General features: G+C 46.4%; 1 protein-coding gene across 1 annotated transcript in view; it reads right to left on the reverse strand.

Moving 5' to 3' along the window:
* Positions 1-16,202: 16,202 nt before the first annotated feature.
* USP35 (ubiquitin specific peptidase 35) overlaps positions 16,203-26,903 on the reverse strand; it is a 35,155-nt gene continuing 24,454 nt past the window's right edge. The window contains exons 8-10 of the mRNA XM_065421324.1: positions 21,366-21,472; positions 19,052-20,288; positions 16,203-16,373 (exon numbers count right to left, since the gene is read on the reverse strand). Of these exons, the coding sequence (XP_065277396.1) occupies positions 16,203-16,373; positions 19,052-20,288; positions 21,366-21,472 (1,515 nt within the window). The remainder of the gene's footprint in view (positions 16,374-19,051; positions 20,289-21,365; positions 21,473-26,903) is intronic.

Raw genomic sequence — 26,903 nt, forward strand, 5'->3', positions numbered from 1 at the left:
GAATGTGTTATGTGGGTTGCATCCAATATTACTTATATGGCCCCGAGGATGTCACATGGGCCGCAGCTCTGTGCTGACGGGCCGCAGGTTGAGAACCACTGCTCTACAGGGCTGATCAAAGACTAGGCACTAAGACAAGTCATGAGTTCTCAGCCCATCTCTTCTGCTGAGTCCCTCTGTGGCTTTGGGTGAGTCACTTATCCTGCCTGGATCTCATTTCCTTTCCCATTTGTAAAATGAGGATAGTAGTACGTATTTCCCTATCTCACAAGGGTGTTGTGAGGGTTAATTAGTTAATGTCAGGAGATGCAAAGTGCTGTCAGTAGTCTGTACATTACTGGATCACTACATGATGATGATGCACCTTAATGTTACGACACCAAATGTCACAATGCCATCCTGGAACCAGGATGTCCTACTGGATAAAACCCGTTAAAAGCGATAATCCTAAATTGTGCAGGTGAAGAAAGGTGGTGGGAGAAGGCTTTTTACACAGTTTTGAAGCTCTGCTGTCATATCATACAAGAAAACGTCTGCCACTTTAATGAGCAATTAAGAGCTCCTGGCTGGAGAGCAATGAATATAGGGAATGTAACTAGGGACTTGGTCCTGCATCCATTGGAATTAATGGGAGTTCTGACACTGACTTCAGTAAATTCAGGATCAGATCCTTTGAATAATCAGTAAGGCCCAATCCAATTTCCACTGAATTCAACAGCCTCCCATTGACTTCAATGGTAATTAAACTGGACCCATTTACGTTAGGGTAGCTTTTTTAACTGCTGTGAGGCGTGTATGACTGGCAGCTTTGAAGCTGTTGAATCTGCAGCATGTTCTCAGTGATATTTTGTGTGTTCCAAAGTGTATGACTGTTCTTAAACAGGATTGTGGGGTATTTTTTTCCATTTGTAGAAGTCAGAAAGGACAAAAATAATCAGTGGCAAAATGTACAGTGTGTGTCTTGTGGTGTCGCTGTTTGAGTTGGTTATTAATTTTTCAAATCACTGTGGACAACTAATCACTTAAGTTATTAATTTATTCATGGGTTTTTTTCTAAAAAAAGAATAACTTGAAACACTTATTTATCCTGTAAATTGCTCTTGAGCTTACCCTAGATAATATGTTTTTGCTGTTAATAAACATGGTACATGCCTGAAGCAAAATTGATCTTGTTTTTAACTATTGTATCACAGCAGAGAAGCAGCAGGAAAATAAAAAAATAAAAAAATTGACAACCACAATTCCTGAGTTGCAATGTTATTTGAATCTGAGGGTAAAGACATCAATTAGTGAACAAATGGACTCAGGCACCATCTTTGACCTTTCATAAAATCATTTGTGTTGGAAGAAGCCTCTTATGGGTTAGCCATAATTATGGATAGTTATGGGTTGTTTGCCAGAAGCTGGGAATGGGCGACAGGGGATGGATCACTTGATGATTACCTGTTCTGTTAATTCCCTCTGGGGCACCTGGCATTGGCCACTGTCAGAAGACAGGCTACTGGGCTAGATGGACCTTTGGGCTGACCCAGTATGGCCGTTCTTATGTATCCTGCACCATGGCACGAATGAGACAGCATTGGCCTCTGGTGAGACACAACCAGCCAGTTCTCCAGCTGGAGTAAATTGGCATTGTCCTGTTTTAGTTAATGGAGATATGCTGATTTACACCAGCTCAAGATCTGACCCAGGACTGGGTATAAAATGAGGCTCACACTTATCTCATGGTATGAGGTAAAGTGCGTCGCACTGGGAGTACAGATTATTGTACAAAAGGATTCTCAACAGGGGAAAGGTGCAATGGGTCCCTACCTACCCTGCTTCCCAGCATGCCAAAACCCTGCCTGGTGCCTGCCACTGCATCCCATCTGGAAGGCTTAGCCTCAGTGTAATAAATAACATGGGACTGGCCTATGGGTTAATGTGCCTTTTCTTCACTCTCCTTCATGCTGCATTTTTAGAAGATCTTGTCAGCATGTTAATCAGTTTCTCTCTCTGCCACAATCAGTTTTTCACACTTATTTCCTCCTGTGGAGATTTTTCTCCTCAGTTTGTTTGTGCTTTTCCCTGTCTCACTCTTACTAAACTGAGCTCAGCCCGTGTCTCAACTGTGGGGAGGGATATTTTGGCCCAACGCACCAGGGCAAACCCCTGTTCTTAGGAATAGAATAAAAGGGGAAATGGGGAGGCAGGCGCGGAGGTATTCTCCAAACCTCTGACTGCTTTTCATACCAAAATGAAACAGTGTTGCCAACTCTCGTGATATTGTCATGAGTCTCATGATAATTAATGTTTTCCTGAAAGCCCCAGCTCCTGGAGTCAAGTGGCTATGTTATGGTTTCAGCTTTCATTCTTAATGAAAAAGTAAGTTTCTAGCCCTAGTGGCTGTGGATAAAACTTCAAAATGGGACCCCAGTGCATTCTAAAGGCTCAAAAAGCAGAAGGCAAATAAAAAGAACACCAAATCTATTATTTTTACATAATCTCATGATTTTAAAGCCAATCTCATGATTTTTGGCGAGCCTGATTCATGATTTTTGAACAGTTGGGGTTGGCACTATTGATGAAATGCCACTCACCGCAGATTAGTGCAGATCTTCATATTACAGTTGAGTTTAGTCTTTGGGGCAAGCTACCATGACTGCCAAATACCATTTGGATTGGGTAATATTTTACATTGACTTGGTACATAGGTAAATAGAAACACAAGGTGCCAGGCAGTGCAGCGTCAAGGCCTACAGGTCCCACTGACTTCAATTGGAGTTGGGGTACTTGACACTTCTGACAGTCAGGCCCTTTTATCTTTTTGTGGGAATGATCCTCTAAGCAGAATGGGACAGTGCAGAGAGAGCGAGATGCTATGTAAGAAACCCTTCCCATCACAAGCCTTGTCTTCACAACTAAAAAGGTGTGTTTTTTATGTGGTGGGTAGCTAACACAGGGGTAAAAACACAGTGAAGACAAGGCAGCCCTAGCCCCCTATTTGTGATTGACATCACCTACTAGTTACCTCACAGTAAAGCTGAAGTATCTGGTCTTCTCTGTATTTTTACTTCAGAATAGCTCGGGCATGTTAGTTAGCTTGAGGTAAAAACGCAACTTTTTTAGTAGTGAAGACAAGGCCAGAGGGAGCTGGAATGAGGGTTGCCAGGCGTCCAGGTTTTGAATGGAATGCCTGGTTGAAAAGGGACACTGGCGACTCCGGTCAGCACCGCCAACCGGGCTGTTAAAAGTCTGGTTGGCAGCACAGCGGGGGTTTGGGGCTAAGGCAGGCTCCCTGCCTGCCTTGGCTCTGCATGGCTCCTGGAAGCGGCCGCCAGCTTCCTGCGGCCCCTAGGAGAATGGGCAGCCAGGGAGACTCCGTGCGCTGCCCGCGCCCTAAGTGCTGGCTCTGCAGCTCCCATTGGCTGGGAACCGCGACCACTAGGAGCTGCGGGGGTGGCACCTGCAGATGCGAGGGCAGCACGCAGAGCATCCCTGGCCACCCATGCGCCTAGGGGATGCAGGGACCTGGAGGCCGCTTCCTGGGAGCTGCGGTAAGTGCTACCGGGACCCCACATCCCAAATCCCCTCCCATACCCCAACCTCCTGCCCCAGCCTGGAGTCCCATCCTTCACCCAAACTCCCTCCAGGAGCCTCCCCCACACACCCCAGGCCTAACCCCCTCCCACACACACCCCAACCCTCTGCCTCAGCCCGGACCCCCCTCCTGTAACCCAAACCCCTCATCCCCAGCAACACCCCAGATCCCGCACCTCCAGCCGGAGCCCTCACCCCCCCTCCCGCAGCCCAGCCACCTGCCCCAGCCCTGTTTCCCCTCCCACCCTGCGAATCCCTCGGTCCCAGCCTGGAGCCCCCTCCTGCAACCCAAACCTCTCATCCCCAGCCCCAACCCAGAGCCCGCACCCCCAGCCGGAGCCCTCACACACACCCGCACCCCACCCCCCTGAGCCAGCCTGGTGACAATGAGTGAGTGAGGGTGGGGAGAGCGAGAGATGGGGGGGTGGAGTGAGCAGGGGCGGGACCTTGAAGAAGGGGCATAGAGGTCTATAAAATCATGACTGGTATGGAGAAAGTAAATAAGGAAGTGTTATTTACTCCTCATAACACAAGAACTAGGGGCCACCAAATGAAATTAATAGGCAGCAGGTTTAAAACAAACAAAAGGAAGTATTTTTTCACATACAGCACAGTCAACCTGTGGAACTCTTTGCCAGAGGATGTTGTGAAGGCCAAGACTATAACAGGGTTCAAAAAAGAACTAGATAAGTTCATGGAGGATAGGTCCACCAATGGCTGTTAGCCAGGATGGGCAGGGATGGTGTCCTGAGCCTCTGTTTGCTAGAAGCTGGGACTGGGCGACAGGAGATGGATCACTTGATGATTACCTGTTTTGTTCATTCCTTCTGGGGCATTGGTCACTGTCAGAAGACAGGATACTGGGTTAGATGGACCTTTGGTCTGACTCAGTGTGGCCGTTCTTATGTTCTTAAATAAAGGCGTAGGACTGTAGTAGTGCATAGGGTAGGTGGGGCTATGCCTCTGTGTATCAGAGGACAGAATCAAGACCAGGCATCTTTCTCTTGTTAAAGTGAACTTAGTACTGGTGAAATATGTCCTGGAGATGAGCTGCAGAAAGCTTAACACATGGCCAGAGCCAGTGCAATGTTCCTCGTGCTCTCCCACTGTGCATCAGCTTTTACCTTCAGGAACCACCTCTGGGGTAGCTCAGTCGCCATCCCAGACAGTCACTGACCCATCTCTTGAGACTGAAAACGATGCGGTCATGGACAACTGGATTGAACCCAGCACGTTAGCAATAAATACAATGTATAAGGGCATCTTTTTTCCAAGATTGAAACCTCCTTTTCTATAGTAAGGGACATTTTAGAAGTTACTTCTCACCCACCCTTAGAGAGGCAGGATGGCCTTATGGTTAAGGCTCTGTAGCAGGACTGCAGAGAGCAGCGGCACCCAGGAGCCGGCAAACAGAGCTGCTAACAGGGGAGTTTAAGTGGGAGTTTACAGGGGGAGGTGGAAGGGGAGGCAGGAGGGCACGGTGTCCGGTGTGCTCTGTATCCCCAGAAGCAGTGACCAGAGACCATAGCAGCCATGAGCCAAGCAGCGGGGGACACAATGCAGATGATTGCATGTGGCAGCTGCGGTATGTACATGGTCCTAGCAGGGGCACCTGAACAGAGGTATGTCTGTATGAAATGCCGCCTAGTAGACCTGCTAGAAGAAAAAATCCGAGGGTTAGAGATGCAGGTAGATACCCTGGTAGAGTTTAGAAGGGGATTCGAGCAGCTGATGGAGCAAAGGCAGGGAGTGGCAGAAGGGGAATGCTCAGGGGCGCAGGTGGAAGCAGGGGCTATGGTCTGTGAGGGGGGAATGTCGGGGGGAGAACAAGAGCAGTGGAAGCATGTGACCGTGAGAAGCAGGCCTAGGAAAAGGAGGGCTAGTGAGGGGGAAATAGAACTCAGGAACAGATTTGGGTGTTTGGATAACGAGGAGGGGAGGCAGCAGGCGGTAACTGATGGTGGGAGGCAGAGGAAGAAGAGAAGAGCGGCTAGTCCAATAGAGAGAGGGGAGGAGTTGATGGAGACAGCATCAATACTTAGCCCAGGGAGGATACAGGATGCCACTAGGGGGACTATAAGGGAAAATAGAAACGGACAGGAGTTACGACTACAGGGAACAGGGGATAGATTAGTAGATCGCACTGTCACCAGGCAAAGGCAGGTTTATGTGATTGGAGACTCCTTACTGAGGAGGTTAGACAGGCCTGTGACCAGGGCGGACCCAGAAAACAGAAGGGTGTGCTGTCTACCAGGCGCTAAGATACGGGATGTGGACCTGCGGTTGAAAAGGATCCTAAAAGGAGCAGGTAAGAACCCCTTGATCATCCTTCACGTAGGAACGAATGACACGGCTAGGTTCTCGCTAGAGAGAATTAAGGGAGATTATGCCAGGCTGGGGAAGACGCTTAAGGAAGTCGAGGCTCAGATTATCTTCAGTGGGATTCTGCCTGTTCCTAGAGAAGGACAGCAAAGGGCAGACAGAATTGTGAGGATAAATAGCTGGCTAAGGGAGTGGTGCTATAAGGAGGACTTTGGGATGTATGGCCACTGGGAGGCTTTCGGGGTCAGACAGCTGTTCTCACGGGATGGACTTCACCTGAGTAGGGAAGGAAATAGACTTCTGGGAGGGAGGCTGGCTCATCTCATCAAAAGGGCTTTAAACTAGGAATTTGGGGGAGACGGTTGGGAGATGTCCAGTTAATCTCCACGCCAGATTCCAAAACTGAAAAGGAGGGTGAAGAGATAAGCACAGATATAGGTAGGGGAAAGGGATTGGACATAAGAAGGAGGGGGCGGATGGACAGTACGGGGTCCGTACCAAATTGCATAACTAATGGGAGAAAGGATAAACAGCATACAGTAAGATGTTTATACACCAATGCGAGAAGCCTAGGTAACAAAATGGAAGAATTGGAGCTCCTGGTCCAAGAAATGAAACCGGATATTGTAGGAATAACCGAAACATGGTGGAACGGTAGTCATGACTGGAGTACAGGTATGGAAGGGTATGTGCTGTTTAGGAATGACCGGAAAAAAGGTAAAGGTGGGGGAGTGGCATTGTATGTCAATAATGAGGTAAACTGTAAAGAAATATTTCAGGTTTCAGAGTAGCAGCCGTGTTAGTCTGTATCCGCAAAAATAACAGGAGTACTTGTGGCACCTTAGAGACTAACAAATTTTATTAGAGCATAAGCTTTCGTGGGCTACAACCCACTTCAGTGGGTTGTAGCCCACGAAAGCTTATGCTCTAATAAATTTGTTAGTCTCTAAGGTGCCACAAGTACTCCTTTTGTAAAGAAATAGTAACTGATGGAATGGATAAGACGGAGTCTGTCTGGGCAATAATTACACTGGGTAAAAGAACTACTAGAGCCTCCCCCGGGATAGTGCTTGGGTGTGCTATAGACCACCAGGATCTAGCCTGGATGCGGACAGAGAACTATTTAATGTTTTTAGGGAAGTAAAAACTAATAAGAGCTGTGTAATCACGGGGGACTTTAACTTCCCAGATATAGATTGGGGAACAAATGCTAGTAACAATAATAGGGCTCAGATGTTCCTAGACGTGCTAGCAGATGAATTCCTTCATCAAGTAGTAACTGAACCGACGAGGGGGGATGCCATTTTAGATTTGGTGCTGGTGAGTAGTGAGGACCTCGTTGAGGAAATGGTTGTAGGGGACAACCTTGGCTCGAGTGACCATGAGCTAATTCAGTTTAAACTAAATGGAAGGATTAACAGAATTAAAACTGTGACTAAGGTTTACGATTTCAAAAAGGCCAACTTTAATAAATTAAGGCAACTACTTAGGGAAGTGGATTGGGCTAACATACTTAGGGATCTAAAGGCAGATGGCGCCTGGGATTATTTCAAGTTGAAGTTGCACGAGCTGTCCGAGGCCTGTATCCCGAGAAAGGGAAAACGGTTAGTAGGCAGGAAATTTAGACCTAGCTGGATGAGCGAGCGTCTCAAAGGGGCGATTAAGAAAAAACAGAAAGCGTACAAACAATGGAAGAGGGGAGAGATCAGCAAGGAAACCTACCTTATTGAGGTCAGAGCATGTAGAGATGCAGTGAGAAAGGCCAAAAGCCGTGTAGAGTTGGACCTTGCGAGGGGAATTAAAACCAATAGTAAGAGGTTTTATAGCCATATAAATAGAAAAAAAACAAAGAAAGAGGAAGTGGGACCGCTGAAGAATGTAGATGGAGTGGAGATTAAGGATAATCTAGGCATGGCACAATATCTAAATGAATATTTTGCATCGGTCTTTAATAAGGCTAATGAAGGGCTTAGGAATAGAGGGAGCAGGACAGAGGGGAATAAAGGAGGGGGGGTTGACATTACTGTATCGGAGGTGGAAGCCAAACTTGAACAGCTAAACGGGACTAAATCGGGCGGACCGGATGATCTTCATCTGAGAATATTGAAGGAACTGGCGCCAGAAATTGCAAGCCCCTTAGCGATAATTTTTAATGAATCTGTAAACTCGGGGGTGGTACTGTTGGACTGGAGGATAGCTAATGTGGTTCCTATTTTCAAGAAAGGGGAAAAAAAGTGACCCGGGTAACTACAGGCCTGTTAGTTTAACATCTGTAGTATGCAAGGTCTTGGAAAAAATTTTGAAGGAGAAAATAGTTAAGGACCTTGAGGTGAATGGCAATTGGGACAAATTACAACATGGGTTTGCGAAAGGGAGATCGTGCCAAACCAACCTGATCTCCTTCTTTGAGAAAGTAACAGACTTTCTAGATAAAGGAAATGCGGTGGATATAATATACCTCGATTTTAGTAAAGCGTTTGATACGGTACCGCATGAGGAATTATTGGTTAAATTGGAAAGGATGGGGATCGATATGAAAATCCAGCGGTGGATAAAGAACTGGTTAAAGGGGAGACTGCAGCGGGTAGTACTGAAAGGTGAACTGTCAGGTTGGAGGGAGGTTACCAGTGGGGTTCCTCAAGGTTCGGTTTTGGGTCCGATTTTATTTAATCTATTTATTACTGACCTCGGAACCGAATGTAGGAGTGGGCTGATAAAGTTTGTGGATGACACAAAGTTGGGAGGTATTGCCAATTCGGAGAAGGATCGGGATATCCTGCAGGGAGACTTGGATGACCTTGTAAATTGGAGTAATAGTAATAGGATGAAATTTAATAGTGAGAAGTGTAAGGTGATGCATTTAGGGATGACTAACAAGAATTTTAGTTATAAGCTGGGGACGCATCGGTTGGAAGTAACGGAGGAGGAGAAGGACCTCGGAGTCCTGGTTGACCGCAGGATGACTATGAGTCGGCAATGTGACGTGGCTGTCAAAAAAGCTAATGCGATCTTGGGATGCATTAGGCGAGGTATTTCTAGTAGGGACAAGGAGGTGCTGCTTCCGTTATACAAGGTGCTGGTGAGACCTCATTTGGAGTACTGTGTGCAGTTCTGGTCTCCTATGTTTAAAAAGGATGAACTCAAACTGGAACGGGTACAGAGAAGGGCCACTAGGATGATCCGAGGAATGGAAAACCTTTCCTATGAAAGGAGACTCGAGGAGCTCGGTTTGATTAGCCTAACCAAAAGAAGGCTGAGGGGAGATATGATTGCTCTCTTTAAATATATCAGAGGGATAAATACTAGGGTGGGAGAGGAATTATTTCAGCTCAGTACCAATGTGGACACGAGAACAAATGGATATAAACTGGCCGTGGGGAAGTTTAGGCTTGAAATCCGACAAAGGTTTCTAACCGTCAGAGGGGTGAAATTTTGGAACAGCCTTCCAAGGGAAACGGTGGGGGCAAAAGACCTCTCTGGCTTCAAGATTAGGCTAGATAAGTTTATGGAGGGAATGGTTTGATGGGATAACATGATTTTAGTCAATTAGGCAATAACGTGTCATTGCTGGTAAAATGAGGGTCCGGCTGGAGAATCTTGCCTGTATGCTCGGGGTTCTACTGATCGCCATATTTGGGGTCGGGAAGGAATTTTCCTGCAGGGTAGATTGGCAGAGGCCCTGGAGGTTTTTCGCCTTCCTCCGCAGCATGGGGCAGGGGTCACAAGCTGGAGGATTCTCTGCGACTTGAAGTCTTTAAATCACGATCTGGAGACTTCAACAGCTGAGTTAAGGGAAAGTGGGTGGGTCAGCTTTTGTGGCCTCCATCATGCGGGAGGTCAGACTAGATGACCATAATGGTCCCTTCTGACCTTAAAGTCTATGAGTCTATGAGATCTGTGTTTAATTGCTAGGTGTGCCACAGATTTCCTTTTTGATCCTGGACAAGTCACTTAGGCTTGGTCTACACTAAAAAAATTAGGTTGGTTTAACTACACTGGTCGGGGGGAGGGTGTGTGTGAAAAATCTGCACCCCTGAGCAGCATAGTTAAACTGATCTAAGTCCTTGTGTAGTCCATCAACCTAGCTACTGCCTCTCAGGGAGGTGGCGTATCTATATGTAACACCGACAGACCCCAGTCGTGGGCAGGCAGGATCGAACCTAGAGCCTACGGAGCTTAGTGCATGAGCCTCTACTGCATGAGCTAAAAGCCAACTGGCTGTTAGCTAAGGCTGTAGAGCAGATGCAATCTCCCTCTCTAAGTGGTCTCAGTGCCACTAGATGGGACAGAACAGCGCACCCAGGAGGTGTGTGGGTTACATATACAGTGTGTCAGCGCAGGTACTGTCTACACTGAAGCACTACAGAGGCACAGCCGTGCCACAATAGCAGTTTTAAGTGTAAACAAGCCCTTAAACTCTGTCTCTGTTTCCCATCTGTTAATGGGGGTGATAATACTTCATTTCTTCCACCCTGTTGTCCCTCTTGTCTACTTAAATTGTAAGCTCTTCAAGGCAGAGACTGTCTCTTACAATGCGTATGTACAGCACCCAGCACAATGGAGGCCTGGATCTCAGATGACACCTCTAGTACCACCGTAAGACAAATAATAAAGCGAAGTTTCATAGAAGTCAAACATTTGGAATCCCCCATGAACACCGGGTCACACAATATACTGGTAATAGTGGGTATCTCTGTACTTTTTAATTGTGTTACTTTTAAACTATATAATTACAGAGCTTGGGCCATATTCTGATCTCATTTGTAATGGTGTAAATCTGGAGTAACTCCACTAAAATGACAGATTTCAGAGTGGTAGCCGGGTTAGTCTGTATCAGCAAAAAGAACGAGGAGTACTTGTGGCACCTTAGCGACTAAAAAATTTATTTGGGCATAAGCTACTGTATTTTCCTCTGCATGCATCCGATGAAGTGGGTTTTAGCCCACGAAAGCTTATGCCCAAATAAATTTGTTAGTCTCTAAGGTGTCACAAATATTCCTCGTTCTTTCCACTAAAATGGTTGTTCTTAGCTAGTGGCCATAATGGGGCTATATGCTAGATTTACAACAGTGTAATTCAGAGCAGAATTTTTCTACTGGATTTAACATGGCGCAGCTAATAACTTAGTATGAATACAATTCTTATTTTTGCAAGTCCTTTATTTCTGTTATGATATATATAAAAGCAGGGGAACGGAGATCCTTTTTTCAACTTGTGTATCATTTAGTGCTGTTTATTTAAACCTCTTCCCCTGGAGCCCTATTCTTGCTATAAATAACCGTAAAGAGCAGGGGAAATTGCTAATTCCTTAAAATCACTCAATAGACATAGCTGTCTACATAATGATTTGAAAGAAATAGATGACACAGTCAAATAGCAGCAATAATCCCATAGAAATGATCTAGTGAGGCTGTAGCAGAATTGTGGAGATAGTGGTCATAGTCCTGCATTCTTTGTCATTTTTTGTTTTTTATCTATATTGATATAGATATACATAACAAGAAAAAAACTGACTGTAGATGCTCAGTATTTTACAGTACTGCCTGGGTTTAATAATGGTCTTTCCTTTGTGCCCTGGAGTTTCAAAGGATGAGACACATCTGTCCTCTGAAAACTGCCTTGAGTCATGTGCCATCTCTGTTTCTGCCCGCCCACCCGCCCGCCTTGTTGCTAATTGATCAAATGAGTGCCCAGAGCTGTTTTGGGAGTACAGCCCTCATTCATGGCTCCGATGCTATTGTAGCGCAGCATACGAGCAGGCCAGGACAGGCTGATGAAGCGTTACTGGCAGGGAATTAAAAGCAGATTCAGATGAACTCTTAGGGCAGTGTAATCAGCTTGTTCTGCACTGAGGTATCAAATGCTAGTGTAGTGCAAGCCCTCAGACACCCCCACTTCCTGTCCCTGCCCCAACAAAATGACACCTCCATAGACCCCCAACTGCCGTAAGTAGGCCCTGCTTCAGTGGGCAGAAACCACACTCCCAGCCCACAATACCCATCTCACACAGCCACTTATTGCACTGGCCTAATCAGTGATGATTATTCCCAGACTCTGGCCTGACACGGGTGTGAGGAGAATCAGGGGCCTTGTGTAGCCCCTGTGCAGAGTAGCTATGCCAACAGGAGGAGGTCTCCCATTGGCGCAGATAATCCATCTCCCCGAGAAGTGGTCGCTAAGTTGATGGAAGAAGTCTTCACTACAAAGTTAGGTCAACCCAGCTACATCACTCAGAGGTTTGAAAAACCACACCCTGAGTGTTGTAGTTAAACCAATTTAACCACGGTGTAGACAGCGGTAGGTCAATGGAAGAATTATTCCGTCGACTCAGCTATCACCTCTTGGAAAGGTGGATTATCTATGCCAAGAGGAGAACCCCTCCTGTCAGCGTAGGTAGGATCTACACTGAAGCGCTCCAGTGGCCCAGTTGCAGCACTAAAAACACAAAATGATATAGTCATTTAGGAGCCTCATAACAGCGGCCATACTGGGTCAGACCAGAGGTTCCTCTAGCCCAGTATCCTGTCTTCTGACAGTGTCCAGTGCCAGGTGCTTCAGAGGGAATGAACAGAACAGGATAGTTATTGAGTGATCCACTCCCTGTCACCCGCTCCCAGATTCTGGCAGTCAGAGGCTAGGGACGCCCAGAGCATGGGGTTTGAACCCAAAACATAGGGTTTGAACTCTTTTTTGAACCCAGTTATAGTTTTGGCCTTCACAACATCCCCTGGCAATGAGTGCCACAGGCTGACTGTGTGTTGCGTAACGAAGCCTCATTGAAAGTCAACAGCTTAAATGGGACATGGGCTCCTAAGTCACCTACAGCTAGATTTACAAAGGTATTTAGGCATATAAAGATGCAGGCAGGCCCTAGAGTTAGCTCCACAAAGGGATTTAGGTGCATAACTGCCATTTAAGCATCTAAATCCAAAACTGAGATCCTCACAAGCCCTGCTCAGCTGCTGCCTAACTCTCTAGGCACCTACAATCTCTCTAGGTGCCTACAGTTCCGCTGGAAGGCACCCAAATGCCTAAAAAATCCACCTCTGGGCATGCAGCACTCTACCTGCCCGGGCACCAAGCTCACATCTAAGCTCCAACAGGGTTATTAAACTAGGCATGCCCCTGCCTAGCTCGCCTTTGGGATGTGATCAGGTGGGCATGCGCAGAAGCCACCTGCCTGGGCCCTATACAAAACAGTGCTAGAGCCCAGAGGTGGTGGGGTAGTCTGGGGGAAATCTCTCTCAATCTCTTCTGTTGAAGCTGTTCCACTGTGTATAACTAAACATGCATTGGAGCAGGGGTTTGGAATACAGGCCTCCCACAGGCGGGGCGAGTGCTCAAACAGTGGGCTGCACAGAGGGGCGGGGACCGCTACCACCACCTCCCCCTCTTCATATGAGGAAGGGCTTAGGAGCCTTGGCTGGTGGTTGGCTTTGTGGATTCCAGTCCTAGGTGCCTAACTCTCCCCACGCATTGTATAGGGAGTCTGGGCTCCTAACAAAGGGCCACAGACTCCACTAGATGGCAGGGTTCTGTGATGGGGTGTGTAGCCCACACAAGCCTTGAGTGGGTTAACATGGGCCAGGAAGGGCCAGTTATCCTTAGATGCTGCACCTGGAGGGAAACCAGCCTAAGAAAGGCTGGGTAGGAAGAAGCCCAGAGAAACAGCAGCAAGGAATGGGACAGTGCAGACCTTGGCTGCTGGTCATAGGGCCCCTGGGCTGGAACGAAGCATAGAGGGAGAACTGGCAAAGTGGCACAGGACCGGAGATGTGGAATAGAGCCCATCTGAGACAGCATCCAGGCAGCTTGCCCAATGGGACTTTGTTACCCAGGAAGGGGAGGAACCATATAGTGACCTGGCTGAGTCACAAAGAGAGAGAGCACCTTGAGATGTGAAGAGAGAGATGAGCCACAGCGTGAGTAACCAATAGCAGGAGGAGCCAGATGGGGAGAGCACTAATTTCCAGACCTACCTCCAAGGAGGTGGACCCGTGGCGAGTGGAACCCCCTTTAAAGGTACCTAAAGGTTAGGTGTTGCGATGCTGAGTTTAAGTCCCTTTGTGGATCTAGCCCCTACTGGGAAATTCAAACCTGCCTGAGCAGGTCAGCTAACTCCCAGTGATTGCAGGCGCCACTTTTGAAAACTTCACCCCAAATCTAAGAGTTTCACGAATCAAGCCTGATTATCTTCCCATTATTTCCTGCCATTACCCCCCAATACCATGAACTCTGATATAGTTAAATGGTGTGAAAGTCCTGAATGGTTTCTAAGAAGCTTGAGAGTTTCCTTCCATTTATCAGCCATTTCACTGCTTTTCAAATATTTTCAAAAGTGGCGACTGGTTTTGGGTGTCTCAGTTTATTTAGGTCCCCATCTTAAAACCTGGTTATTTTTTAGAAGTACTGAGCGCCTGCAGCTCCCATGGATTTCAGCTGGAGTTGTGCATACTCAGCAGCTCTGAAAATCAGGCCCACAGTTGGGCACCCAAAATGAAAATTGTGACCCTAGTTTTACTCAACTATAAGTTCCTTTCACGGAGGTCAAACACTCACTGAATGCTGCCTTCAGTGAGAGTTACCATCTCCACTCTTCCTCTCTTCAAGATGAACAAAGAAGTTGCTGCTAGGCCACTGAGGAAAGACTAAGGAGGAATTCTGGGTTCTCACTCTTCCAGACTGCGTAAAGAGGAGCCAGCTAAATCTTGCTACAGTTGCGCCCAGATGGAAGTGAAGAGGAGCTGATCTTACTACAGCTTTCTCTTCCTGGGAATTAGCATATATAAAATATGGGGAGGGATTTCAGAGTCATCCTGCAGTTCCCAGAGCCCCCTTGCAACTGCAGAGCATGGAGCGGTCCTGCCACCACTACACGAGGTGAAAGGGAGGAGAGACGTTGCCAGACAGACCCTCTTCTTGTGTAGTGCAATTCCCTCATGGTGGAACAAAGATGCGCACACTTCACTACAGAAAGGTGCGACACCCTAATTTTAATAGGTTTCAGAGTAGCAGCCGTGTTAGTCTGTATCCTCAAAAATAACCTAATTTTAATGGGAGTTTTGCCTGAATAAGAGCCCTGGAGTGGGACTCTGCATCTGCTGATCCTTCAGAAAAAACCTAACGGGGGCTAGAATGATTAGAAGTGAGAGGAAATTGTGCTAGTGCTGGGCAAACCTCAAAAGGGTTGGATAGTACTAATTAGAACTGAACAAATAACTCTCATTCCACAATTGATCTGTTGCATTTAGCCTCTCTAATAGACTTCCTGTTTTTGTCATTTGAATTTAATTCAGGATTTGGGGGTTTTTTTGTTCTATGGATACACAATATTCACACACGCACTACAGTCAGCAGTAGGAATTGAACCCAGCCCCTCTGGCATAAACAGAACAACTCCATCCCACTCACACCAGAGGAGTCAGCCCTGCAGGAAGTGAGTAAGCAGCAGACTATAAGAGTTGTTGGGGACCAGCCACTAGAGAGAGTCATGATCACAGACACTATGCCAGTGTATTATACTGGCATCCCATGCTCCATCTTGAATCAAGGAGCCTGGCTTCTAGGATTAAGATGGAGCTGTGGCTGCTGCACCCAGTGATCTCAACAAGGCGAGATTTCCAGAAGTGACTAGCAATTTTAAGGTGTCTCAGGTTTTGGGTGCCCAATATGGGATGCCTTAAAGGGGGCCTGATTTTCTGAGGGCAGGTACTCAGCACTTTCTGAAAATCAGGCTCCTTTAAGGGGTATGGCAAGTTGGGCACCCAAAACCTGAGGCATCTGAAAATCACTAGGCCCTTCTGGAAGACATTGGCCATAAATCCCATTTCCGTGTGGAAGATTTCGGCTGTGCATTTGGGTCACTGGCGCTGCACTTGGTCTCTTCCAAAAAAGTCCTGTTTCCCTGCCCCTCTCCCTGCCCCAGTCTTGATCGACGGTGTACCCAGCAGGCAAGATGATGCTACAGTTAAGAAAGTGGCACTTCCCTTAGTTATCAGTCAGTAGCTCGTCACCGCAGAGCTCAGCAGCTAGTAATATTATTTTAAGGCGTTCAGACCAAGTGCATAGAAAGCAACGGGAATCTCCATGTGCTAGTGATTTAACTCCAGCCAGCAATGTGTTCCCTGAATCGGCAGCGAGTCCTTCTACTTAGACAGGATTCAAACTCCTCTCCTTGGTAACGCTGACTTCAAAGGAGGTGAGAGGAGACTCTGGCCTCCGTGGGCCCCGCGGCTTGGTTAGAAATGAAGTTGAAGCGGGGCTTCTTGCTTGTTGGTTATGGTTCGGGTTCAGTGGCGCCTTTAGAAGACTAGTCCATGAAACGAGCCCGAGCCTCCGCCTCCAGCAGCTGGACCGCAGCCCCCGGAGGAGCCTTCGTCATCCTTGTCCCTGTCAAAATCTCTCCACCACAGAGGGGATTTGGGCAAGGTGGAAATGTAGGCAGCTCTGTTCCTTGCTTCCTTTTCTTGCTCCTGGGAGAAAGGGGAAAAAAACAAAACAAGCCAGGCCTGTTTATCTGAAGTCTAGTGATCCAGGCACATCAGAGGAAGGCATGTGAGAAAGCTGCTCCCAGATTCTCTCGAGGTAGAGAGGCTGGCTCCTGAGACTCAGCTGCTGGCCCTAAACCAACAAGAACGTGTGGTTCTAGTGGATAAGGCATGAAACATGGAAGTGGGACTCCTAGGTTCTGCGTGACAAGGGGAAGCGACAGCTGATATTTCTAGTAGAAGCTCTGATTGAGGTGGCAAGGTGGTCCCGGCCACCATCAATGCCCATTACTGAATTCACGGTAGGCTGAAGAGAAACAAAGAAACACCCTCCCTGATCATGCAAGGTCCTCAAACACTTGTTTAAAGTCAGCAGGAGCTGAGGATGCTCGGTGTCTGGCAGGCGTGGGCCCTAGAAACCTGACTCTGCTTTAGACGCCTGTAAAAGGTGTGAAGACCTTGGGGACATACCCCAACCAAGACCTCCTGTGGGTGAGTCTGCACCTCCGAGATACATAAGAAAGTTATGTCCTTTCTTCTGACTGTTCTAGAGATCACAGCACAGCTATCTCGGTGCGTGAAGCACAGACAGCAGCGAGAGGGGGAAGAACCCAGACAGAGGAGCATAAATGAAAAGCAGTGACTATTTCATACCACAATAGCAGACAGAGAACAAGTAACAAGAGGGACAATTGCTAGCCAATGCCAACTGTCTAAGTGAGTAAAGGGAGGAATTCCCTTCCCATTGGGTTCTTCTCTTTGGAACAGGTCCTGTTACTTCTGATGGGATACCCCTGCTGCTTATGAAAGTTTAAACTCAAACTGTTAAGGAAGATTGTCCTGTTTCTATTCCGAGTTCACACATCTTCTTCCTGCTTTCCAGACTTCTTGGAGAACATGAGGGTCAGACCCTCAGTTGCTGTAAGTTGGCGCAGCTGATTTCAATCAAACTAACTGATCTGACACCAGCTGAGGAACTGGCCCTAACCGCATAAGCCCACTCTCCTGTTACATATTCTCAGTAAAGTCGCCACAGTTCCCTCGATAGGGCTAAATTTCTCTCTTTATGTCACACTACAAAGCAATGATGAAAAGCTGTTGCTGTCCCTGGGGGAAGGGTCATGCTCTGTACAGACCTGCCATTACACAGGAGTGGGCATGAATGACACATGGACATAGGGGATCAAACCTCACCCGGTCCTGGGTGGGTCATACCCACCTCTGACAGGCGACCCCCCTTCTTTTGCCCTGTGGCAACCCTTGTGTGGCTTGCCCTGGCAATAAAGTCTCATTGAATTGGTCTCTATAGACAAGGGCTCACCCGCCCCCCGCCCCCCAACCACCATCACACCGCCTTTGTACAGGCAGTCACAGAGAGAGCCCCTTGGAAGGAGGGTGACTGACCCCACCGTAGTGCGGAGAGGTCCAGCATGCATCCCTGCCTACCACTCAACCTTCCACAGGACCATTCCACCCGAGTAAGCCTAGAGACTGAGCTGCCCTCCCATCCTTAGCCTTGATCTGGAGGGATCGGCCCTGAGGCATTATTATTCTGGCAGGATGGGAGGAAGCTTTATGCTGCCGCTGCTCTTGCTGTAGCCATTGCGTGTACGAGGGAGGCCTTCTGGCTCAAGGGCTGGCAGCGCAGCACCTCGTCTGAGGACTAAAGTCACTCAAACACCTAAACGAAGCCATGCCAAAACCTTCTGTACAATTCAGGCCAGGTCAGCAGCACCCTAGGCAGTGCAGTGTTAGTCCCGGAAACCAGCTGAAGTCTGGCTACAAATGCACAGACCCTGCTCACAGCAAGGCGGGCATGAGAGGGAGAAATGTACATGTAGCTGGTTGGGATGATTCTCCCCAAATAGCCACAGGGCTGTAGCCACACTAAGCCAATGCCCTTATGCCTACAGTCTGTCTGGTATAAAAAACACAACACACACAACAGCAGTGGGTGGAATGTACTTAAGGAATAAGACTAGGAGGCAGGAAATGGATGTTCTCTGCCACGGACGTCTTGTGTGTGACCTTGGGCAAGTCACTTTGCTTCTCTGTGCCTCAGTTTCCCTGTCTTTAAATGAGAATAATCCTTACGTTACTGGTGTGTTAAGGGGATTATTTCGCCGCTGTTGGCAATGCACTCAGATTTGATAGTAGTGAATGAAAATGCCTGTCGGCATACATGTATATAGCGTCCTTCACAGCAGTCCCAGGTGCTTACTGTACCAAGACCAGTTGAAAGCAACACATAAGCTAGGACCCTAGGTTAGGATTTAGGAGATCTGGGTTCTAATCCTATCTCTGCCACCAACCTGCTGTGTGACCTTGGGCAACTCACTTCCCCCTCTGGGCCTATTTTCCCCCACCCAGCCTTTGACCTGTCTATTTAGACTGTAAGCTCTTCAGGACAGGGAGTGTCTCCCTCTGTGTTTGTGCATTGCCTGGCGCAATGGGGCCCTGATCTCAGTTGGAGCTACTCTTAAACAAATAATAATGAAACTCTTTACATTTGGATTTAAAAGGGAGGTGAGATTCAGCTTTTGGGAGCCACGTGTGTAACCTACAGGCCTGCTCCCACTGAAGCCAAGAGAAAAACTGACACTGATTTCGATGGAAGCAGAATCATTCCCCTAAACCATGGTGCTGAAGGTAAATGGAGTTACCTGCAAATACAGGATGTTATCTTTGGAAATGGCTTCCATCAAGTCTTTATTGGGAGAAGGTTCCCCGTGCAGCTGGACGGCATCTGAAACGGCCTCGTGCACAGCCCAGCTCTGCTTCCATGGCCGCTGCCTGTAGAAGAGCACGTAAGCCGTGTCTTTGGGGAAGAAAGAGGTCACGTTGCTGACTGATTCGAAGGAGGAAAAGGACACCCTGGTGTCGTTGAAGAGGTACCACTGGATTTCAAAGTCCAACTGCTTGTCTGACGTGCTTTTCTGCGCTCCGTCCCTTGGCTGGCTGCTGGCACTAGTACTGATACAATCTCTGGCATAACAATAGTAATGACCACTCTCTGAGGAGACTCCGGAATGGACCACCACGCTACAGAGATCATACACCACGGACACAAATCCATTGCATGAGGCAGCCCTATCATTCCTGTTCTGGCCTACTTCACCGGAGTCCTCCGAGGCAACCAGGACCGGCAGCTTCAGCACCAATGGAATTGAGACGTTATCCAGGATCTTCTTCCTCTTCATGGTCCTCAGGTCAAAGGAGAACCTCAACAGGGTGAGGACGAGGTAGTGTGGCCCCTCCGTCAGCTCGGCCACTTTCTCCGCATCTTGCAGGGAAGCGCACTTCTCACAGTGATATTTATTCTCGGATGTCAGCACCTCCGGTGATAAGAAATAGTTGATCAAGTCCGGGACAGATCTGGAGTCCTCGGAGCCACAGGTCTGCTCTCCAAAAGCCAACAGTGGATCTTTCACTTTCTCCAAGCTGACGTGATCTCTGTCGGATCTCAAGATGAAAGGAGTCTCTTGTCCCTCTGCTTCCTGGAACCCTACTGTTTCTATTGGCAAGAGCTGGATGGGAGGTTCTCCAGACACGGGGTGCTTCCTTTGCCTCCTTGGAGATTCTGTTAGCTGACTCTGTGGTTTTATGGGTGGCTCAATAATCTGTGGGCCGATTTCTTCCACTGGTAAAACCGCTGTGTGGCTCTGCCGACGCACGTGTCTGTTGGACGGTGGGAAAGCCAAGGACAGGTCTGTGAAGGCTTCTTCTCGGGAGGAGACATTTAGACACTTCAGACAGCGGATTTTTGTCATCATCTTACCCCCGAACATTTTCTCAATTAATGTCTTGTTTAAGTAGTGGTGCTCCTCAGCCTGAGGCATCAAGTTGGACTCTTTAAGCTTTTGGTAAATTCTTTTCCCAGTTTTCTCTTCTTCATGTAGCCTTTGGCAGAGGAAAAAAACCTGCATTAGAAATAACACAACACACCAGTAACCTCCAACGTGTGGTCCCTCATCCATAGACAGCCTCTCACTACTTATTTTTTTCACACCCAACCCTCTAGGAGGTTGATGTACTTTCAGCTTCTCAACACTTTTGGCCAAAGACTTTCACTCTATGGAGTTTCATCTCGTTAGGGCTCAGCACAGCTGGTGGCTCCCCACACTGTAAAGATTGGCAGCTCCATCCCATGTGGGCATGGAGGATCCTGCCTGCTGTGGTCTTTCTGCCTGAGTGGCGGTGAGGGGATGGGATTTGGGGTGTATACACTTTTCATGTGCCACACACCCCATTTCTGCCAGAGCTCCTTTGCGTGCCCACCTGCAGCTGGGAGGGATTTGAAGGGGATCTGTGGCTTTTGAGCTACAGAGAGAGAGAGAGAGAAATTTTAGACAAAAGTCAAAATTTCAAACAAGGGTGTTTTTTTATTTAAATGTTTGTCATTCAAAAATAGTCAGATTTTCCCACACACTTGGCCGAGACAATCCCCTTTGCCTTCAAGGTGAATGTGGCAGTTTTCAGGCCAAACTGATTTTTCCAAGCCAAAGTTTATACACAGGAGAGCCTAAAGTAGGGCTTTATAATTGAAGCTGCAACTAGAACCCTTGTCCTTCAGCTCCAAACACACAGTGCTCCATCCTGTGAACTAAAGAACCCCCTTGGGCCCTAGCTGACATTACTAGCTTCCTTATCCCCTCAGTAGCCCAGCCATTCTAGGGTAACCTCACTCACTCAGACCCCCAGCACCAGTACATTACTCACCTGTGAGTCAATACAATGTTTAGAAAGCCTTGGAAATGATCACTGATATTAGTTGTCCAAAATCATTCATGAAAACCTTCCAACTTTCTCTCTAGGGAACAATCCCACATTGGCAGGGGATGAGCACAGTGACCCAGACGAACAGCTGTTTGCATCTCTGTTATAATTTATCATGTTGTGTACAAACCCAGAACAAAGAGACCTGCCTCCTGCCCCAAAGAGTTTACACTCTAAATGTGTACAAAGGCTGCCACTTACCGATCCAGCAGGTACTTCAGGTATTCGGAACAGTCCTGCTGAGCTCCGGGGCTAAACCAAGGAGGCCAGGAGGCCGAGAGGAAGCCTTCAGGTGAGATAGCAGGTCGCTGGCAGCAACAAAACGAGAGGAAGAGAAGCATTTAAGGTCAGATCCCACTCCCATTGGGCATCACTTTCCATTCACATCAATGAGAGTTGGGTCAGGCCCTTGCAGACAGTCAGTCAGTGAAACCTGTTGGGAGGCAGTGTAGCACTCATCAGCGAATGTCAGGGATAGAGGTACCTGTGCCTTGTCCCTTTAAGGATTGAAGGTCTGCTGCGGGGGCCCAAGGGGACAGCTCTGGTTACAGCAGAGTGGTGTGTGCTCTGAAAGGACTGAGCGGGGCTTGTGCAAACTGCGTTTGTTTTGTGGAAGGTGATACTAAGTTTAACAAAAACTCCAGTTTTAAAACTGTCCCTGGAGTGTAACATTAGCAGGACAATAAAAAGATTTCTTTAGAATGCCGGTACACTGCAAACTCCGGGAGTAGGGTGGCCGCTGACACATCCCCAGAATATAGGGCATCCCCACTCCCGCCGGCGTGACCCCACATGTGGAAATGTTAGCAAATAAAACCTGTACCAAAACATTGCCACATTCCTGTGTATTATTGTAAAAGACTAATTCTGATTTTTTTGGCAAGCTCGACAATGCAAACCTTGCATTCAACTCTGTGTATGATTACACAAAACGGCATGAAAAATTACAACGTCACTCAGAACTTTCTCAATAAAAGACGGTGTTCGTTTGTGTGTAGGGAACAATGTGACAATGTAAAGACAGTTCGGCTTGCTAGCGAGAAGCAGATTGTGTGGTGTGCCTAATTCACAGAATACCACAGCCCTTTATCGGTGCCCATCCCAGGCCTTCAGAAGTTCTTTGTTCTTGTTCAGCGTACATATTCTTGCATTCCTCTGTTGAATTGACACATATATGGCGCTCCGCTTTCATGACCTCTGCATCCTTTCATTTGTCCAACCTGTAGGGTGACCAGTTGTCCCGGGATTTTATAGGGACAGTCCCGATTTTGGAGTCTTTTTCTTATATAGGCTCCTATTACTCCCCACCCCCATCCCAATTTTTCACACTTGCTGTCTGGTCACCCTACCAAGCTGTGATCATCAGAAAGAAAACCCTCTCCGTGTGAGCATTGCCACCTGGTACCGAAGAGATGTAACAGCTGATTTTTTTCAAGTTCTTGAAGTTGCCCTGTGCTTTGGTGAAATTTTCCAGGTATCTCTCTTCACAAGGCAGGCAATCCTTTCATGCAAGAGAAGAGATTAGGCTTTCTATCATGCCAAATTCTTCATTCTTTCACACTACAAGCGCAAACAGCTTCAGAAAAATTCTTCAAAGCTGATGAGTTTTTCAAGAGCTAACTTGGACACTTTGCTGTGAAGGCAAAATGAAGTCAAACCTGTCATGCAGATACTTCTTTGTTCTTTCATAAAGGTCGTGAAGCCCTTTTTACACCTTCCAAGGATATCTTGAGTAAATCCCTGGAGCACAGAATTCACATGTATCCAAAGAACTTGTCCCTAATCCTTCCCTCCAGTTTCATATTCAGTCCCTTCGTAAGCTCATGCACCACTCTGAAAGAACACTAAAGCACTTGGCTTCTAAAGCCTCAATACAGCCCATGAATAGCTTCAGAGCATGGCTCATAAAGAGAAAATATAATTCAGCCACCTCACTGGTAGCCCCCTTGTTACCAAAGTATTTCCAGATTACTTTGGGACACTCCTCCTCTCCTAAACACTAGAAATCGCTAGGTAGTGGGTTTCAGCACTTCAGTAAACTATTGACTGCCAGCAAAAGAGACAGCCACCTGGTAACGTGTCTCAATAGATTGCACTCTTCCACCTCACGATCACAAATCGCCTTTTATTGTTCTGTTCCAGTAGCAGAAACGCTGAAGTGGGAATAAACCTTTAGAATTAAATGTTCGACATGGACAACGTTTTTCTGCAGCGTACTCTGTTGTGCTATGAAGAATGTGTGCTAAGCAACTGGCTGCTATAGTATCCCGGTTGGCATTTTTCATATTCTGGTATGGGTGTCAAATGATTAAAAAAATTAAATCACAATTAATCGCAGTTTTAATCCCACTGTTAAACAATAATAGAATACCAATTTAAATTTATTGTAAATAGTTTTGGATGTTTTTCTACACTTTCAAATATATTGATTTCAGTTACAACACAGAATACAAAATGTAGAGTGCTCACTTTATATTATTATTTTTTATTACAAATAGTTTATACTTTATACTATTTATATTATTTTTATTACAAATATATTATTTGTATATTATATATGCATACGTATATTATATTCACACGTATATTATATATACACATATATATTATTTTTGATTACAAATATATTATTTGTATATTATATATACATACTTATATTATGTACATATGTATATTATATATATATACTATATATATTATTTTTCTTACAAATATATTATTTTTATTACAAATATTTTATACTTTATACTATTTATCTTATTATTTTTTATTACAAATATTTGCACTGTAAAAAAAAGATAAGACTTGCAATCTACAAGTCAAAGCATGAAGGGGTATATGAATGTTCAGCCTATCTGGCATGTAAATACCTTGGAACGCTGACTACAACAGTGCCATACGAACGCCTGTTCTCACTTTCAGGTGACATTGTAAATAAGAAGCAGGCAGCATTATCTCCTGTAAATTGTTTGTCTGAGCGATTGGCTGCACAAGAAGTAGGACTGAGTGGACTTGTAGGCGCTAAAGTTTTACATTGTTTTGTTTTTGAGTGCAGCTATGTTAAAAAAAAAATTCTACATTTGTTAGTTGCACTTTCATGATAAAGAGATTGCACTACAGTATTTGTCTGAGGTGAACTGACAAATACTAATTTTAGTTTATCTTTTTTACAGAGTAAATATTTGTAATAAAAAATAATAATATAAAGTGAGCACTCTACACTTCGTATTCGGTGTTGTAATTGAAATCAATATATTTGAAAATGTAGAAAAACATCCAAAAATATTTATAATAAATATAAATTGGTATTCTATTGTTGTTTAACAGTGCGATTAAAACTGCAATTAATCACAATTAATTTTTGTAATCAAGTTAATTTGTTTTGAGTTAATCGCTTGCGTTAACTGCGATTAATAGACAGCCCTAGTTTCGGGTAAACATTGTTATTATCTGCTGCATAGGCTGACAGCTTCTGCAAACTGAGGTCAAAAGCCTTGAGTTTTCCAAATGTTTCTGTGACAAAGGCTGGCACAGTTTCCTGACTGTCACTGTTAAATCCAGGAGAATCCCTTTTTCAAAGCTGAAATACCTTAAGACTAAAGAAAAACACTTTGCTGCTCCCTTATTTAAAGAATCAGTGGTCAAATAGAAACATAGATCATTACTCTTAATATTTTCTAAATGCTTCTGAACTGAATATGGGGCTAAAATGTTCTTGCTCAATGCTTTTTGCCTTGCTTTTTCATCAAGTCAAGTCTTTAGCCACAGACAAGTCATGGTAAACAGTTTTATTAACTTTTACGCTACCGTTGATGCTTCATTAAAAATGGTGATGCATAACAGCATGGACCACTTTGCAAAGTTCAGCAGCAGTCACATTATCGGCATGAGGCGACACGCTTGCTTTGAAGAAGTTCTGCATATCAGCTGAAGTAGCTGCACTGCGTGAGTTCTTCTGAAAAGTACAGACAGAAATGTGTTGATTCAAATCTGCTTTTCCACGGTTGCTGACAGTTACATCACTCCTACGCAGGCTGCAAGATGCACGATGCTCTCCATTCCTGCTTTCAGCAATGAACTCATATTCTTTCGGCCATTCGGGATTAAAAGACGTCTTGCGTTTCAGCGCGGTGACTATAAACAAACTCCGAGACGATGTTGCCTTTATCGACTACAGCGGAGAACTGATTGTGAATCAGTGTTTGAGGGAACAAGCTATCTGTATGAGCAGTGGTGTAGTCACCCTGATCATGGAGATTATTAATTTTCCAGCAGGGACCAGGATTTTTTTTAAAAGATTCAGAGATTTCCCATGGTTCAGATAGACTGACATGTGTTCCCCTACTACGGTGATGGGACAAGCACAATATAAGAACCTAAAGAGCCCGATACCAAAAGGCCCAGCAGGGTACACTAAAGAAGCTTCTTTTTGACTCTTGTATGCAAAATACTGGCTTCAGTGAAGTTCACACCTGCTTACCCCAGACCTGAATCTGACCCTCTGCTCTAAGTGAAGGAGCAGGTGTTAGCAAACCTAGAATCCCCCAGTCCTTTGGTTATGTTGCTACTTGCTACCCTTTTCTGCAAGGAATAGCTACATGTGGGGCCCACTGAGGTGATCCTAACACGAGCCAGACATTCCAGCTGCTTTTGAATGGCCTCAGTAATATGCATTTAAGGTAAGCGGGTTATTCTGAGATACATCCATGTGCTGCTTCCACCACTGCTCCGTCTAGGTGCAGAGGCAGTGGTGCCACACAAGTGCTGATGGCAGGTGCAGCAGTTCTGCTAGAAAGTCTCCCACTGTTTTCAGACGAGCCCCCAGGGCACCGTTAGAGAGAGACTGTTTCGTTGCTGGCTGCTCATCCAGAACAGAAGTTGGCTGTAAACCATATACGTTTCTCCTCTGCTTGGCGCATGAGCATCACCGACGTCTTCGATAAACCCAAGGCAGCAACGTGACCATGATGGAGTCACATGTTCTGCTTGGGAGAGTCAAGTGTGGCAGGCTCTGGAGTCTGGGTTTAAGAGCCTTTTAAGCACACTGTCTGTCACAGTTTTGTTCACACAGTTTACTGGTGCACCACGAGGGAACAGACATGAGTTCCTGCTAGACCTGAGATTACTGGTGCACCACCAGGGAACAGACATGAGTTCCTGCTAGACCTGAGATTACTGGTGCAGTACCAGGGAACAGACATGAGTTTCTGCTAGACCTGAGGTTACTGGTGCAGTACCAGCGAACAGACATGGGTTCCTGCTAGAGCCTGAGGTTACTTTTAATATCAAGCCCTCCGTTCTAACAGTCTATCAACCTCCCCTCAGCCACCAGGCCCCAGTCCTTGGCCTTGATGCACAAAAGTTACTGGGGGTTGGACTAGATGACCAGGGCCGTAGCAACAAAGAACGTGGCCCCCTCCGAACGGTGGCCCCCTCCGAACATATGTCCGGGCGGGGCCCCTTACAATGCAGAAACTGGAATGTGGTATTTATTTTGCCACTTTTAGGGGCCCCCTTCCTTGCGGGGCCCCCTCCGGTCGGAGGGTACGGAGGGCGCTCGCTACTCCTCTGTAGATGACCTCCTGAGGTCCCTTCCAACCCTGATATTTTATGATATTCTATGATTCTTTCTAATTCATTCAGTTTCAATCCTGTACTTCAGCCTTGCCCTCTCGATCTCTCTCTGACATCCCCCCTCGCTGTCTTCCTTTCATCTTAAATTTAACACGATCAAAAAAA

The sequence above is a fragment of the Emys orbicularis genome, chromosome 1 (assembly GCF_028017835.1).
Source record: "Emys orbicularis isolate rEmyOrb1 chromosome 1, rEmyOrb1.hap1, whole genome shotgun sequence".
NCBI lineage: Eukaryota > Metazoa > Chordata > Testudines > Emydidae > Emys > Emys orbicularis.